At 52.5% G+C, this 17,316-nt stretch overlaps 1 protein-coding gene across 6 annotated transcripts in view; it reads left to right on the forward strand.

The window, feature by feature from the left end:
* Window positions 1–17,316, forward strand: part of PRKAG2 (protein kinase AMP-activated non-catalytic subunit gamma 2) — a 299,615-nt gene that overhangs the window by 123,048 nt on the left and 159,251 nt on the right. Inside the window, exon 1 of one of the 6 annotated variants that reach the window (XM_027538545.1) lies at window positions 3,668–4,222. The exons of 4 other annotated variants lie outside the window; for them this stretch is intronic. In XM_027538545.1, coding sequence (XP_027394346.1) covers window positions 4,129–4,222 — 94 coding nt within the window. In that variant the 5' untranslated portion in view covers window positions 3,668–4,128. Of the gene's footprint in view, window positions 1–3,667; window positions 4,223–17,316 lie in introns of those variants that run through there. One more of the 6 variants, XM_027538544.1, reaches the window with a different exon arrangement.

The raw sequence follows: 17,316 nt of genomic DNA on the forward strand, positions 1-17,316 counted from the left end.
GCAGACCCTACAGTTCAGTCCTCCCTGCCCCAACCCCACCCCAGCATTTCCCGCACGCCCTGCGTCTCCACCCCTGGAAGTCCAGTGTCGCCACAGCCTTCTCTGCTCTTGGGTGAAGCTGACCCCGGGAAGAGCATTTTGAGTGAGATCAAAGGTACATGTCAGTGAAGTCCAGGTCTCGCCGGGGCCTTGTATCTGTAGTCAAGGTCGTCGTGTCTGGCATCATTTGTTTTGTTATTGTTGTTCAGTCGCTCAGTTGTGTCTGACTCCGTGCGACCCCATGGACTGCAGCACGCCAGGCTTCCCAATCCTTTCTCATCTCCCAGGCTCGTCTTAGAGCTGCATTTAACCCGCTCCCCAGCTCCGTCCATCCAGAGCTCCCCAGGGTCCATCCTGTGGGACAGAGAACTGTTCTGGGCCTCAAATGACTTTTTGCTCGATCAGGCCAGTTCTTCTGTGTCTTTTCAGAATATTCTGTAGCCATCTCAGTAACAGAACCGTGACCACGAAGGACCCAGGGATTCTTTCCTGCACCCTGCCTGTGCTGCACGTCCTGACTCTCCTCTCCGAAGGTGTCAAACGTTCCTACTGGACGAATCCAGAGGGGATGGAGCCCAGAGCTGGGCAGCAGCAGTGGGCTCTGGCCCTGCAGAGACTTGCTCAGCTTTATTTTCTTTATTGAGCATAGTTGCTTTGCAATGTTGTTAGTTTCTGCTGCACAGCAAAGCGAATCAGCTCTACGTACACATGTGTCTTCTCTTTTTCGGATTTCCTTCCCATTTAGGTCACCACAGAGCACTGAGTAGAGTTCCCGGTGCCTACAATAGTTTCTCATTAGTCATCTATTATATGTTGTTGTTGTTCAGTCGCTCAGTCGTGTCCAACTCTGAGACCCCGTGGATCGCAGCACGCCAGGCTCCTCTGTCCTTCACCAACTTCCGGAGTTTGCTCAAACTCATGTCCATTGAGTCAGTGATGCCATCCAACCATCTCATCCTCTGCCGCCCCTTCTCCTCCTGTCTTCAGTCTTTCCCAGCATCAGGGTCTTTTCCAATGAGTCAGTTCTTTGCATCAGGTGGCCAAAGTACTGGAGCTTCAGCATCAGTCCTCCCAATGAATATTCAGGACTGATTTCCTTTAGGATGGACTGGTGGGATCTCCTTGCTGTCCAAGGGACTCTCAAGAGTCTTCTCCAACAACACGGTTCAAAAGCATCATTTCTTCAGTGCTCAGCTTTCTGTAGTATCGATAGTATATATATGGCAATCACAATCTCCCAATCCATTCCACGCCCCCTTGCCCCCTTGGTACCCATACATTTGTTCTCTATATCTGTGTCTCTATTTCTGCTTTGCAAATAAGTTCATCTCTACCATTTTTCTAGATTCCACATGTATGTGTTAATATACAATATGTGTTTTTCTGACTTCACTCTGTATGAGAGTCTCTGGGTCCATCCCTGTCTCTGCAGACGGCACAGTAAGAGTTATTCAACTTTAAGTAAAATGGTGTTAGTAACCCTTGCCCCATAGGTTTCTGGGAATGATGAAATAAATTCATATTCACCACTCCAACTGACATATGGTAGGCACTCCCCAAACAGTATTTATTATCTTACTAATTAAAATATAATTCTTAGAGGACGGGAATGTCTTTGAATTTTTCGTAGCACTAATCCCCTCCATCAATATCTGTCCTGCTTGTTTGGTAGAGGTTTAATGACTACTTGGTGCGTGAACGGCTGTATAAACTATGAACAGAACCACTGGATGTCCCCATTTCCCACACGAATTTAAACTCATTCTTCCCTTTCAGTCGCTAAACCCTGAAGTGTTTTCATCTTCTACATAGTCTCTCATATAGTAAAAGAATCTTGCATTGCTTTAGACAAAGCCTTTCATATTTATTTTAATCAAATATGGCTCTTTCTTACCAGCATTCTTGTTTAGCAATCTTTTCTAAGGAAGCTCTGCCTTGTTTCATTTTTAAACCAGAAGAACATTTCCATTTTTTTTAATGCTGATTGATTTTTTAATTTTTCAAAATATTTATTTATTTGTTTGGCTTGACTGGGTCTTACTTACAATAATACATGGGATCTTTAGTTGAGGCATATGGAGTCCAGTTCCCTGACCAGGGATAGAACCTGGGTCCCCTGCATAGGGAGTGCAGAGTCTCAGCCACTGGACACCAGGGAAGTCCCTGAATTGATACTTTTAAAAACAAAGTCGCTCAGTCATGTCTGACTCTTTGAAACCCCATGGACTGTACAGTCCATGGAATTCTCCAGGCCAGAATACTGGAGTGGGTAGCCTTTCCCTTCTCCAGGGGATCTTCCCAACCCGGGGATCGAACCCAGGTCTCCCACTGTATGCAGGCGGATTCTTTACCAGCTAAGCTACCAGGGAAAAGTTAGATTTCCTCTTTTAAAAAGAGAAAATCTAAATATGAAACTCCGAAACCTACCTTCTTAGACTTTTTCAGAGCTTAAGTTTGGGCTACCGTATTTAACACAGATAACAATCCACGAATGCACTGGAGAACCCAAGTGGAGGTGGGTTTTGCGACTTGCTCTGTGACCTGTAGGTTCCTCCACAGGTGCAATGGGGGCCTGGCCTCTCCTCTCTTCTGCAGACCCGCCAGCCCTCAAGGCCAACTCAAGCTCTGCTTTCAAAGCAGGGTCAGGTGATTGCTCCTCTCCATCTATCCTTTTGTGCTGATGACACTGTTCATTCTGGCCACTGGCCATTGAGCACATTTCGCTGTATTATGCAATTAGTATTATAATTTTTCTTTGTCTCTCTGAGTCGTTTTCACATAGCTTGAGGGCAAGACCTATTTCCTCTGTCCCTTCAGTGCGTCCTGCTCAAAGATTTGATCACTGGATCTCCGTCCGTCTCAGCAGAAAGAAAAGGCAGGGCAGAGAGCCATTAGATGTTCAGACTTCTGGAAGGAGATGAATTCCTAGCATGAGCAGATCTCACCTTGGTTTGAGGAGGAAACTGGGACCAGAGACGAGGAGTGACTTTTTCAAGGTCACAAAGTTAATTAGTGGCAGGTCCCTTTAGTCTAGGGAAGGTGTCAGCAAAAGGAATTGAACTTTTTCCCGTCTTTTTAAAAGTTTTATTTTTAGTTGCAAAACATATGTACGCTAGAAGTTTTTTGTTTTTATTAGATCAGGGATTTGGCTTAGGGGTCAAGGAAGTTGGAATTCTAACCAATAGTTACAGGACTTGGAGCAAATCCCTTTTGGAGCCTCAGTTTCCCCATCAGTCATGGGAGGGGGTTGGATCACATCTCTAAAGTCCCCTCGGGTTCTGCCATTCTGCAGTTCTTAGCAAGCCCCTGGTTCAAGCTGACATGAGCTCAAGACCCTCCTGGTGAGTCCCTGGGGACCCCGTGTCCCCTCCTCAAAGGCAGTCACTGCTTCTTTCATCTCAGGGAGCCGCGAGCTCAGATTCAGCGACTTCCAGCCCCGGGGACCTGCAGCTTCTTCAGTGAGAAGCAGCCGGAGCCTGCTGACCCCAAGGAGCCCTGGAACACATGAATCAAAATAGTTGTGTGATGTCATGTCAGGATGGGAATGCGCTCTGGCCAACCGGTGCCAGGAATTGTCTGGACCGGGTGGTTTCCTTTTACAGTCTTTTTAAAGGGACCTCTGCAGACCCACACATGACCGGCCGGCGTTGCCCTCCTCCCATCGCCTAGCTCGTCTTCTTCCCTCCCTTTTTTTTTTTTTCATTTTCAGGAGGAAAAAGCCCCGAGCGCCTGAGTGTGTGGCTGACCTTAACTATATAAACAGACCTGCCTGGGCTTCCGGGGCAGCTTCTTGCCTACTTAAGGGCAGCGGCTGCTCCGGCTTTGCCTCGGCCCCGGCGGCTGGGTGCAGAGGTGAGGACCACCTGGCCTGTCCAGCAGCTGCTGGCCCCTCAGGCGACCCCTCCAGCTTTGGCTGGGGGACCCCAGGCTGTGGCCGGCACGCGCGGGCGGCATCTCTGAGCTCTCTGGCCCCACGCCTGCCAGCCCATGCGGCGCCCCTCCTGGCCCCCGGCCACCCGGGGCTGACGCTGCCCCCGCGAGTCCTGGCATGCACGCCTGGCCCGGCTCCCGTGGCGCCCCCAGCTCCCCATGAAGCGGTTTGGCAGCCTCAGGGGCAACAGAAAGCGCAAGGACCCAAGCCGGAGCACCGGGAGGCGGCAGTCGGAGCCCCATGGCCTTTGTGGTAGGACCCTTCCCTTTGCCCAGCCCTCTGCTGGTTCCAGGGCCAGTGTGTGTGAGTGTGTGTGTGTGTGTGTGTGTGCGCGCGCACGCGTGCAGCCTCCCAGGTGACAGCTGTGTGCAGATACGGCTGTCAGGCAGAGGGGACAGGTGGGGACGTGTGTCCTCACAGACAGTCCTGCCGCCCGCTGTCCCGGACGGCCCAGCAGTGCTTTCCCCCAGGCCATTTTCTCTGACTGGCCCTGATGAGGTTGAGTGATCAGTGGGACTGGCGTTCATTTCGGCGAAAGCGAAGCCTGGGGACGAGTAAGAGTGGACCGGGACTGATGTTGACGGCTGTGAAGTATGAGATGTGCGTGTGTAGAGAAAACCAGCGCCGGAGATCACAGAGGATGCCCTTCTCTCATCCCCTTGGCCCCACGGCTGACATCGGGTGGTCAAGGGTTAACGTGGGAGGGAAGGGTTAACACCTGCCTTGATTTTTGTCCCCGGGGCTGGGGGTGGGGTCGGGGGAGAAGCTCGCTGTGTGATCTCCCTGGCTTCTGGGACCTTCTCGTAGCCTCTCCGGGTACAGGGGGTCGGGACCAGTGTGCTTGTGGGGTGAACCATCTACATTTCGGTATTTCCAGTGACCTGCGGGTTTGAGGGAGGCACCCTGTCTGGCTGGAGTCGGGCAGGTGGATTTCAAAGCAGCCAGGGCTTCCCAGGGGCCTGGCTAAGGCCTGCCCGCTCAAAAGTAGGTGGTGGACTTCCTGAGAATTGGGAGTTTGCCTGCCCTGAAGGCTGCTGCTTGCAGAACATGGGTATTCCTGAACACTCTCCCCTAAGACAGAATAGCAGCCCCCTCACACAGCCCAGTGGTAGCAAAGATGGGGAAGCTGACAGGTGCACTAAATTGTGTTCCTTGGGTAGAAGGCGACATGGAAAGTGGCCAAAAATAATCGTTTTGTGTAGTAAGGAAATTACTTTGGCAAAGCACCTTGGCAGTACGTGGAGACTGGAATATAGGCATGCGTGCGTGTTCAGTCTCTTCAGCTGTGTCCGACTCTTTGTGACCCCATGGACTGTAGCCCACCAGGCTCCTCTGTCCATGGGCTTCTCCAGGCAAGAATGCTGCAGTGGGCTGCCATGCCCTCCTCCAGGGGATCTTCCCAAACCAGGGATCGAAGTCGGGTCTGTCTGCACCTCCTGCATTGCAGGCAGATTTTTTACCGACTGAGCCAACTGGGAAGCCTAGAATATAGGCATGCCTCATTTCATTGCATTTTTCTTTCTTTCTTTTTTTTTTTACGAAGTGAAGCTTTGTGGCTCCCCTGTGTTGTCAGATGATGACTAGCATTATATTTTAGCAGTGGGAATAAGTATTTATATTTATATATAAATATGTTTATATTTACTACATTATTGTATGATCATTACTCATACATGCACTTGGAAACTGCGAAATCCGTGTGGCTCCCTTCACCATTCCGATATTCACTTTATTGCAATGGGTTGGAAACTGAACCTGCAGTATCTCCAAGGCCGTGCCTGTAGTAAGAAAAGAAAAAGGTAAACAGAAAACGTGCCGACATCGCTTGCTACACCCAGTTTAGCCAGTTACTTCCGGAAGCTTCTAATGGACCTTGTGTGCCACTGATAACCCCCAGGAGGATGAGCAAAGGCGACCGCAGCTCTGAAATTCAGGGAGTTTTCAGTCTTGTGAAGGGATTAGCAGTGTCTGACTACACCGTGTGCAAAGGTGAATTGCTGGAGGAGAACAGTGCCTAGCCTGACATGGCAGGGGAGGAGGTGGGGGATGACAGACACCCTGGACTTAATTGTTGTTGTTCAGTCGCTCAGTCGTGTCCGACTCTTTTCGACCCCATGTAGCACGCCAGGCCTCCTTGTCCGTCACCAACTCCCGTAGCTTACTCAAACTCATGTCCATCTAGTCGGTGATGCCATCCAACCATCTCATCCTCTGTCACCCCCTTCTCCTGCCTTCAATCTATCCCAGCATCAGTGTCTTTCCAATGAGTCGGCTCTTCAAATTTGGTTGCCAAAGTACTGGAGCTTCAGCTTCAGGCTTAATTAGACGTGGTTTTAAAAGAAGACTCTTCTTTTAAATAATCAAGTGATAAACATTCATTTACTATAGAGCTAAGTCTAAACCTGTTATTTCACTAAAAGTCTGGTTTTGCTAATGGCATGGGTGGGCCCATTAGCAAAAAAAAAAAAAAAGCCTGTTATTTGCCAGACAGTGGTTTCTCCCTTGTGTTTTAAATCTGTCATCCTGTCTGTTCTGCTTCCGAAATCAAAACTAATATTTGCATGCTGACCAGGCTTTACAAGTGCTCACATGCAAATGCCAGCTCTGATCTCAGGGTCAGGAAAATCAGAGTGTCTTCCAGAACTTTCTTCTGGGATTTGGGATATAGCCCATGTATCTAGTTTTCCTTTTGTCAGAGTCCCAGTGTGAGAGCCGTCGAGCAGGGGCAGGCAGCAGGTGCTGGCCCCTCAGTCATGTGTGGTGTGGATACATCAGATGAAAAAGAAAAAAAAAAAGAGTGTGTGGACCAAGCATCCTCCCAGCTCCCTCCCAGTTGCCACCTACCCCCTCCCAAGACCAGACTGAACCACTCCTATCTGAAACCATCCCAACTGCCTATCCAGTGACCTCCGGGCTTCTTAGGGACAAGGACCACGTCCCCAAGGAAGCTTTCCATCCATCTTCCAACCCTGACGCCTTGAAGCAGCCCAGGTTCTCAGTAGAGACGTGCTGGTTATGGGGCAGATTGACGTGGGGTCCCTCCGCAGCTACTCCTAGCTCTCCAGCAGCACTATTTCTGGACTTTGCTTTCTTTTAATTCCCTTCCAGCCGATCCCTTTCCTCCCTACAGTTATCCTTATGTGGGTGCCCAGTGGTGTCCAACTGCAGCCGACCCCATGGACTGTGTCTGTCCGTGGAATTCTCCAGGCAAGAATCCTGGAGTGGGTTGTCATTTCCTCCCCCAGGGGATTTTCCGGACCCAGGGATTGAACCCATATCTCCAACTCACATTTCCTGTGTCTCAGATTCTTTACCTGCTGAGCCACTGATGAAACCCTGGAGCTTAAGAATTTCAGAGAAGTCTTCTTTCTTCTTTTAAGAAAGCTTCCGTGAGGGTTGTGAGGATGTCTGCCTTTCACCCACCCTCCATCTTCCCACATCAAGTGAACATAGGTGGTCAGCACGATTCTGTGTGTTCTTTGGCCGCTTCTGTGGCGCCGTCAGTCTTTTCTAGGAACCACCACTCACATAGCCTCTGTTCCATTTCAAGGTGGGGTCGCTCCTCACGCACATGCATCTTCTTTGTTACACACAATTGCACACACAGAGCCACCCCTGTAGCCTCTTTTTCTTCTTCTGATTTTAGCTGTGCGGGGTCTTTGTTGAGGCGCATGGGTTGCTGTGCATGCATGGGCTTAGTTGTCCCGCAACATATGGGATCTTAGTTCTCTGACCGGGGGATCAAACCCATATCCCCTGCATTAGAAGGCAGATTTCTTAACCACTGGACTGCCAGGGAAGTCCCCTCCTAGGCTCTTGAGCAGCCAGAACAACCACAAGAGGGAAATGAAGCCCCGGCAGATCAACAGTTACTTAATCCACGTATGTTTGCCCCTGGCCGGCATGTTTGTTTGGAAGCCTGTGGCTCCGGCTGGAGTTTTAAACACTTCAAGCCTGGTAACAAAATGCCCCAGAAGGTTCTGATTCACGAGAAGCGCGCTCCTTTTGGCCCAGAGCTTAGGGCCCGCCCAGCCTCCCACCCCACTACCAAAGCTCAGTAGGCACCTCCCGCTGCAGGTGTCACACTCTGTAGGCAAACACAGCAATGGTTTGGACTTAAGCCTTCACTTTCGGCCTCTTTGGTCAACAGAGATCCAGAGGATGTGGACAAATAGCATGTAGCAATAGTAATAAAAATGTGAAAGGCAGATTAGGAAAGGATTTTGCTTATCAGTTCAGAAAACTGACTGTAGCAACTTTTGTACCCTCTGTAGTGAGAGGGGAGTGAGTCAACAAAAGCTACCCGGAGCCTTAAGAGGCCCCTTCTGAGGGCCAGCACTAGAGCCAGGAAGCCCCTGGGTGCGTCAGGAGGCTCTGTCCCCACGCGGCTGGGGTCCAGGGGACACTGGAGACCAGAGCCCCCGACAAGTCTTGTTTTCCACTGAGCCACCTCCTCCTGTTAGCCCTCCTCGTGATGAAGGTCCAACCACTTCTGGAACAAAACTCCAAAGTTCCTCCTGCCCGGGTTCACGCATCACCCCAACGCTGCCTGTCCCAGTCGCTCATCCCCTGTTAATGCCAGTGGAGCCCGCAGCGGGCTGTGCCTCTGCGGGGACCGTGGGTCATCGTCGCCTCAGCAGCGGGCATGGCTGTTGTTCTGACTCCGCCCCCGGTATCCCCCCACCCCGGGACCCTCTGCTCCCTGCCCAGTCCCTTGTTATCTCCGTGCTGCTCTGGGTGCCTGCCTGCCCACCCAGCTTCCGGTGTCCAGACTAGGGTGGACTTGAGAGAGCCCAGTATTCATTCGGTCACTCATTCGAATATATGTATTTAGTTTCATGATGGAACATTTCCAGCCTCCAGAGAAGGAGGGAAAATGGAGGAACGGTGTCCATTTTCAGGCTCAGTGGTGAGAAGAGCTCTGCCAGTCCTGTGGACAGAGGAGCCAGGTGGGCTACAGTCCACGGGGTCGCAAAGAGTTGGGCACGACTAGCAATGAACACTTCCACTTTTGCTTCACTTTCTGCCAGTGTCTGAGCTGCTCGGTGCCAACGGGGGTGCAGACACCAGTGCGCCCTCCCAGGGCAAGCCACTGAGGTGGTTCTTTAAACTGTGGTAAAATAGGGGATGAGATGGTTAGGTAGCATCACCGACTCAATGGACATGAGTTTGAGCCTAACTCCGGGAGATAGTGGAGGACAGAGGAACCTGTCAGGCTACAGTCCCCAGGGTCACAAAGGGTCGGACACAACTTAGCAACCCAACCAGCCCAGCAAAACAGATGAAACGTAAGACTTACCACCTTACCCATTATTACCCGTACTCTTCACTGGACTTAAGCTCATTCACACTGTTGAGCAGACCATCGCCACCTGCATGTCCAGAACTTCCCAGCGTCTCCAACCAAACCTCTGTCCCTTTTAACAGCTGGCCACTCTGTCTGCCTCCCTAGGGCTGGCGCTCCCCCAACTTCCCCTCCCTGCCTCTCTCCAGTGACCGCTCCGGGTGCCTCACGAGCGGAATGACACGGTGTTCCTCCCTTGTGTCTGGCTTGTTCGACAGCCGAGCGAGTTTTCCTTTGCGATGCTGGGCCGTGGGGAGCGCTGTGGGGGAAAGGGCAGGACGGGGGGTCGGAGGGGGCAGAAGGAGGCGCCGTGTGGACCCTGAGGCAGGTCCTTCCAGACAGATGGTGGGCCCAGGCCCTGGGGGAGGGTAAGCCTTGGATCCAGGGGCACCGAGGGGCCAGATTGACTGGATGGCAGGAAGCAGGGCAAAGCCCTTAGGCGGGGGCCCAGCAGGAGCGGGGACAGAGGCAGGTGAGGGGCGAGGGGGCGTGAGATGAAGCCCCTGGGGGGCTTGAGCCAGCACTGCTGGGCTCTGGGGCTGGGGCCTTGCCCAAGGCCAGGGAACGGTAAGGGCAGAGCGGGGGTTATGAGCCTATGTCCCTAGCCCTCCGCAGGTGCAGTGCCCACCCGGAGCGGCTGGCCCTGGGTCCCAGCCTCTCTGCCGAACCTGCGTCCACACAGGAGACCCAGGGAGCCTGCAGCCTGTCTGCAAGGGGGGTGGGGGTGGTCGGGGATTCAGACTCCATAACGTCTGGGGGAGGCGTTTGGGATTTGGGGTCAGTCAGAGGAGGCTGGCTTACCGCCTCCCGCCCATCCTCCCCACCCCAAACCCAGCTGGGAGGGCTCATCTTCCTTTGCCCAGTTTTCCTCCGTGTGGCCGTCACCACGCTGCGTGGCGGCCCTGGCCCAGCATCCAAGGATGATCGGTGGAAGCAGGGGCCCAGGCGAGGGGCTCCCCGGGGAAATCCTAGTTAAGCACTTCCACCTTCATCTGCCCCAGCGGCCGCCCTGGATCACCGGCCAGTGGGCGGGGCTGTGCGTGTTCTCACTGCACGCCTGCTTCCCAGCTCTGCCCCTCCCAGGGCTGGAGGTGAGGATGGAGGAGACAGCAGCAACCAGCCTTCACTCTCAGTGCCCCTTCCTTTCCCAGCCCCCAAGGGGGCAGACTAGGAACATTCTAGAAACAAGGCCCGAGTGACGATGGAGACAGTGAAGTGAGGGCTCGCTGGCTGCCTGGAGGAGGCGTGGTTCTGAGGAGTGCTGCTTCTGGGCAGAGAGTCTTGACACCAGACATGGCGAGTCTGTGATTCCAGGACTGAGGGTGTGTGTGAAGACAGTGGGACCTGATCGCAGAGCCTGGTGGAGTGAGTAGAGGAATAAGGGAGAAAGAAGTAAGGTGGGAGGGGGTGGACCTCACAAAGTGACCCCACTCGGTGATGGAGACACCTTGGGGCTGGAAAGCCTGGCTGGGGTCAGACGACACCTGCTGCTCTGTCCCCCAGACCCTCCCGCTGGGACCTGGTCCAGGGTAAGTCTAAGGGCCCAGGGGGCTCTGCACCCAAGAGAGCAGCATCTGGGGCTTCCAGCATCCAGAGCAGATTGAGAACCTGGGACATTTAAAGAGACAGTGATTTCTGTCCTCAACTCATTTGTTGTGGTTCTTCAGTTGCTGAGTCGTGCCTGATTCTTTGCAACCCCAAGGACTGCAGCACACCAGGCTTCCCTGTCCTTCAGTATCTCCTGGAGTTTGCTCAAACTCATCCCTATTGAATCAGTGATACTGTCCAACAATCTCATCCTCTGTCATCCCCTTCTCTTCCTGCCTTCAATCTTTCTCAGCATCAGGGTCTTTTCCAATGAGTTAGCCCTTCACATCAGGTGGTCAAAGTATTGGAGTTTCAGCTTCAGCATCAGTCCTTCCAGTGAATATTCAGGACTGATTTCCTTTAGGATTGACTGGTTGGATCTCCTTGCAGTCCAAGGGACTCTCAACAGTCTTCTCCAGCACCACAGTTCAAAAGCATCAATTCTTCAGCGCTCAGCTTTCTTTATGGTTCAACTCTCACATCCATACATGACCACTGGAAAAACCATAGCTTTGACTATATGGACCTTTGTTGGCAAAGTGATGTCTTTGCTTTTTAATATGCTGTCTAGGTTTGTCATAGCTTTCCTTTCAAGGAGCAAGCATCTTTTAATTTCAAGGCTGCAGTCACTGTCTGTAGTGATTTTGGAGCCCAAGAAAATAAAATCTGCCACTGCTTCCACTGTTTTCCTCAATTCTTAGTTTGTCTTTAATGATCGAGAAGGAAAACACACGTGGTCCCGGCCCTCTCGAGAACCCGAGCACCAGGATGCCTCTGGGGCCGCTGCTGCCCTTGGCCCTGGACTGCTGGCCTCCACAGGTGTCTCCTGACCGTGGCGGTGGTCAGGACATAATCCCCAGGAGGGAGTGTGTCCCCTCCCAGGGAGGCCCCAGCTCAGACTTGTGTGTGGCCGTGGAGTCTGGGGTGATTGGTGTCCCCAGAGCTGTGCGGGGAGGTGTGGTGTGGTCCTCCAGCAAACGCAGGCTGGAAGCAGGGATGTGGCCCCCACCTGGGGCTCCAGGGCAAGGGCACTGCTGAGACAGACACGTGGAGGGCTCAGAGGGCGTTTCGGTGGCTCAGGTGACTACAAGGCTTTGCCGAGAGAGGTAGCACACACCAGCTAATCCTAGTGACTTCACAGATGCACAGCAGATGAACCATAAAACCGCCAGGGCTCAGCCTCGCCTGCGTTCAGCTGTCCTGCTGCTTTCATGTCCCTAATCCAAATCCCTGGGCTTCGCTGTTTGGCTCAGTGGTGAAGAATCCACCTGCCAGTGCAGGAGGTACCGGTTCGATCCCTGATCCGGGAAGATCCCACGTGCGGCAGAGCAGCTAAGCCCGTGGGCCGCAGCTACTGAGCCTATGCTCTGGAGCCCGGGAGCCGTCACTACTGAAGCCTGAGCGCCCTGGAGCCTCTGCTCGAAAACAAGAGAAGCCACCGCAATGAGAAGCCCAAGCATCAAAGAACAGGCCCCGCTCACCACCACTAGAGAAAAGCCTGAACAGCAGAGAAGACCCGGCACAGACAAAAAGAAAGAAAGAATTTGTTTAAGATTCCAAATGCCCCCAACCCAAGCCCCTGCCTCCTAGAGACGCTCGGCTTTGTGGGGAAACGAGGCTGAGAGAAGGAGGACAGGCCCCTGCCTGCCGAGTTCCGAGCCCCAGGCCTCAGGCCTCGGGTTGGTTGTCTTCCTTCCTCTGCGCGCGTACCTGGGAAGTCATTCCAGGGCGCCTGTGCTTCTGCAAGGGCTTCTGAGAAATGCCCTGTTAGTCAGAGTCAAGTGTGTGTTTTCCCTTGCAGCTTTTCTGTTGACAGAAGATTTCGTCTGTGTGGATATGGGGAGTCCTTCTCACGTCTGCCAGTGCAGAGCAAAGAAACACACCTCGCGTAGACAATGGGGAGCTGTATTTTTATTTTTTGTTAATTAACTAGTTTATTTTTGGCTGCTCTGGGTCTTGGTTGCTGCCCACGGGCTTTCTCTAGCTGCGATGAGCAGGGGCCACTCTCTGGTCGCGGTGCCGGGCTTCTCACTGCGGTGTCTCTCTTGTTGCAGAGCACAGGCTCCAGGGCGTTGGGCTCAGTAGCTGTGGCAAGTGGGCTCAGTTGCCCCTTGGCATGTGGAATCTTTCCGGATCAGGGATTGAACCCATATCCCCTGCATTGGCAGGCGGATTCTTAACCACTGGACCACCAGAGAAGTCCCAAGATGATGGGGAGTTGTATATTTAAGTGTCGGTTTCATTGTTCTTCTGGTGCCGTGACGCTGACAGGTCAGGAGTGGTTGCCACAGAAAGGCTGTTGGTCACTCCCAGTTCCCAAGAGGAAGGGGCACAGCCTCCCCCGACCCATGCCCTGCAGGACCATGCAGGGAAACTCCAGGGTTTCCCTACATGGGGGAAGAAGGAGGGGTAGAGGAAGCCAGGGGAAAGGGTGGACGGCAGCCTTCATTGTGGTTTCCGCGGGAGAGTCAAGGCCAGGCAGAGCAAGCAGGGTTGGGGTGGGCTAGCTGAATCATTTCAGCAGGCGCTGGGGTCTGGGGGCTGTCTGTAGTCTGTGACCTGCCCCTGGGACGATCAGGCAGGGGTAGTGCCTTCTAGAGCATAAGGACCAGCTGCAGGAGGGTGCCTCCCAGTAGGACTGTGGATTGGCTTGTTTGCATATGAAAGGCAGGCTCCCTGAAAGGGAGGGGCGGGCTAACCCCGGAGGGGCAGGCCTCCCCAGTCAGCCAGACCCCAGATGCCAGACCATAATGAACACAGAAAATAAGAAAATCTAGTCAATGCAGGATGCTGCTACCCCCATAGTTCTCACTTGTTCTCTTTGCCCATAACTTCAAAGTGTTTCGGACTCCACTGGGGAGCAACCTGCCTGCCCTGAGACCCCAGCCTCCAGCTCGGAGGGGAGGAGGGGCTGGTGTCCCCTAGTCCAGATCACATGGCTCCTAGTCTGATACATCCAGCAGCTCAGGCCCCGGAGGAACAGGTTAAGGGCTGTCTGTGCCTGGTGGGTCTCCTCCGGGTCCTCCATCCCATCTTCAGGCCTCAGAAAATGCCCATGAGTGACTGCAGACCAGCTTACGGGTGCCACCTATTCCTCCTCACCCCCTCCACCACCACCACACTGGTCATCAGGGCTGGCCCATCAAATGACCACGTGCCCACCCTTAGTGTGGCCAATGGACGCATGGCAAGTGGGTTCTGAACACACACGCTGCCAGGAATGCTCTGTGGTCACTTCCGCGTGGAGTCTGGGAGTCCCTAATCGTGGTCGTGTTTCTGGATGAAAGTGACAGGGAGGTGTGGCCAGGCCGGCACAAGGGTGCGATGGGGACTCAGCATCACCTGTGAGCTCTGGCAGGCCCGCAAGTCGCCCCATGTGGGGGTCGCCTTGGGGCAGAGCTCCGCTCACAATTGGGCGCCCCGCCCAGGGTCTGCCCCCTCCCAACCCTTCCTGTGTGTCCTCTCTGCCTGGTTCTGCCCCCACCTGGGCCTCAGACATGAGCATCAGACTCTTGGGGCTCCCACCTCCTGCTCTGTGTCTGTGGCTCTCTCTGATGTTAAGGGTGAATTCACCAAACAAGTCTATTAAGCTCCTACCTTGGGGTGTGGGTGTAGCTGCTGGGGACCGTGGGGAACAGGATAGATGCTGAGCAAACATGTGTCCGCAGTAATTAAAGTGCATAGTGAAATATTAAAGAGTAAGCTGAGACGTCAGGAGGATGGATTTCGGTGTTCAGGAAGGCTGCTGTGGATAAGAATAGGCTCTAAAGCGTTAGATTGCACCAGTAGGGAGGGGAGGGGAGGGAAGAGGGGGGCAGAAGGGATCCAGGTGGGAGAAGCCGCGTGCAAAGGTCCAGGGCGGGTATGGCCTGGCACTTGGAGCACCCCAAAGGGGTTCCCAGTGCCCAGGGGGTCTCGGGGGGTCTCCGACACCTGGAAGGCCATCCTCAGCGGGTACCACTCAGCCCAGCATCACTCTCAGACGTTCGGGGAAAGTGGTGGCCGTCACCGCCAGCTGACCGCCCTGCTTCTGACATCCCTGCTGAGCTTAGTGTGGCGGTCGCTGAAGCAGGCCCACCTTTGCAGAATCTACCTGACTGGTGGTGACTGGTTTGTCGGCAGGCCAGGGAAGGGAGCAGATCCACTCCCAGAAAAGCAGGTTTTCTCTCGAACAAGGCGCAACAGACTCTGCGGCAGGGTCCCCCGTGCAGCCCTGGCAACGCCTAACACACCTCTACTTCTTGAGTCTGCCCTCATGGCAGGCCTCTCTGGGTCACATGGCTGAGAAGGGCCTTCTGGATCCACGATTATCTTCAGAAGATAAAGGAAAGAGAACCCCACCGATTGTACTTTTCCTGCAGCTTCCCCTCTAGGTCCACAGCCCTGGAGATGTCCTCCTACAATCGTGCCTGGGCTCTCCAGTACCTGCCTTGAGAAAACTCAACCCAGAGCCTGATGAACCTGGCTGGGCTGTTCTCGTTAAACTCCTGGGCCGCAGAGACTGTCTCATTCTCTCTGCTTGTGATCTCTCTGATCATCACCCTCATTCCTGCTCCCTATCTTCCTCAGTCGCAGGACCTCAGTCTCATTTCATGCTCATGCATGTGGCTCAGTAGGGCAGGTGACAGTTATTCAGTGAGCTATATGGGCAAGTGTTGTTTTCATTTAGAAAGACTCTTAAAAAGGGGGAGAACTGGGACTTCCCTGGCTGTCCAATGGTTAAGATTCCTAGCTTCCACTGAAGGGGGCGAAGGTTTGATTCCCTGATCAGAGAGCTAAGATTTCACATGCTGCAAGGTAGGGCGAAAAAAAAAAAAAGAGGGAGAAGAAGTAAATCCCCTTAGGTTCCTTTTACCAGCCCCCTGCTGTGAATGTAGATGTGAGGGTTGGAGCTCCGCAGCCATCTTGGATCATGAGGTGACTGCTGAAGATGCAAGGAATGAGGTTAGTGGAAAATAAAGATAGGAGGCTGGGTTAACATTGTGAAGCTGCCATACTAGCTACGGACCACCTGTCTTTCAGACATCTGTTTTATGTGAAAGAAGAATAAACCTCTTTCTGGCTGAAGCCACTGTTATTTTGGGTTTTGCTGTTAAATAAGGACCAACTTAACGAAACTGACACAACTTAAGATGGAACTTGATCCATACCAGGCCTTCAGTAGCTACTTAAGACCAGGCAGGAGATCTGTGTGGGTGTGGCTCCTTCAGACCCAAGACACTGAGGCCCAGGCGGGTGAGGGCTGCCCAGACCTGGAAGAGGACGTGTGTCTAAGGTCATCCCGTGGACCTCTGTCCAGCTCCGTTTCCCCTAGAGCTGTGTGTTCACTGCGCTGCAAGAAGACTCTCTGTAAGGAAACTCTGATATTCTAAACTTAGACTAAAAAAATAGGCCCGTGGGTGCTTTATACAAATGGGCCATTTCTTTAAATTGCTGTGTCCCTTTCTGTGGACATATTTCATCTTTTAAAATATGACTTCGTTTGAGATGATCCCACTGCAGAGAGAGAGAGATGAGCTATTACATCTATGAAGGTGTAAAGGCAAATTCACACCCAGCTTTTGGGCCACCGTGGTGAGCTTGAGAGTAGCGGTGAAGTCTGGACTCTGTACTAACATGGCTTATTAAAAGAAAATTATTACAGTTAACTATAGACTTAAATATATATATATATTCATTTATGTATTTATTTTTGGCTGTGCTGAATCTTCATTGCTGGTGGGCTTTTCTCTAGTTGTGCTGAGCAGAGGCCACCTCTCGCTGCGGTTGTGGGGGCTTCTCACTGCAGTGGCTCCTCTTGTTGCCGAGCACAGGCTCGCAGGCTTCAGCAATTGCAGCACGCGGCTTCATTACCTGTGGTGCACCGGCTTAGTTGCTCCACACCATGTGGAATCATCCCAGACCAGGGATCGAACCCATGTCCCTTGCATTCGCAAGTAGATTTTTATCCGCTAGGGAAATCCAACCATAAACTTGTTAAAATCAGAATACAAGTGGCATTCAGCACTGTATACGTTCAGGGTGGACAGCATACACCATGAAATTACCACAGTAAGTTTAATGAACATCTGTCATGGCAAACAGATACAAAATAAAAGGGAAAAAAGTTTCTGTGTGATAAAAACTTTTACGATTTCCTCTCTTAACGACTATCATATATAACATCTAGCAGTGTTAATTATCTTTTTAAAAATTTTTTATTTATTTTTTAAATGAAGGATAATTGCTGTACAGAATTTTGTTGTTTTCTGTCAAACCGCAACATGAGTCAGCCATAGGTATACATGTATCCCCTCCCTCTTGAACCTCCCTCCCATCTCCCTCCATATCCCAACTCTCTAAGTTGATACAGAGCCCCTGTTTGAATTTTCTGAAATGAATTATATTTTTCTCATAACTGAAAGTTTATACCTTT

This window comes from Bos indicus x Bos taurus, chromosome 4, assembly GCF_003369695.1.
Source record: "Bos indicus x Bos taurus breed Angus x Brahman F1 hybrid chromosome 4, Bos_hybrid_MaternalHap_v2.0, whole genome shotgun sequence".
NCBI classification, from domain to species: Eukaryota; Metazoa; Chordata; class Mammalia; order Artiodactyla; family Bovidae; genus Bos; species Bos indicus x Bos taurus.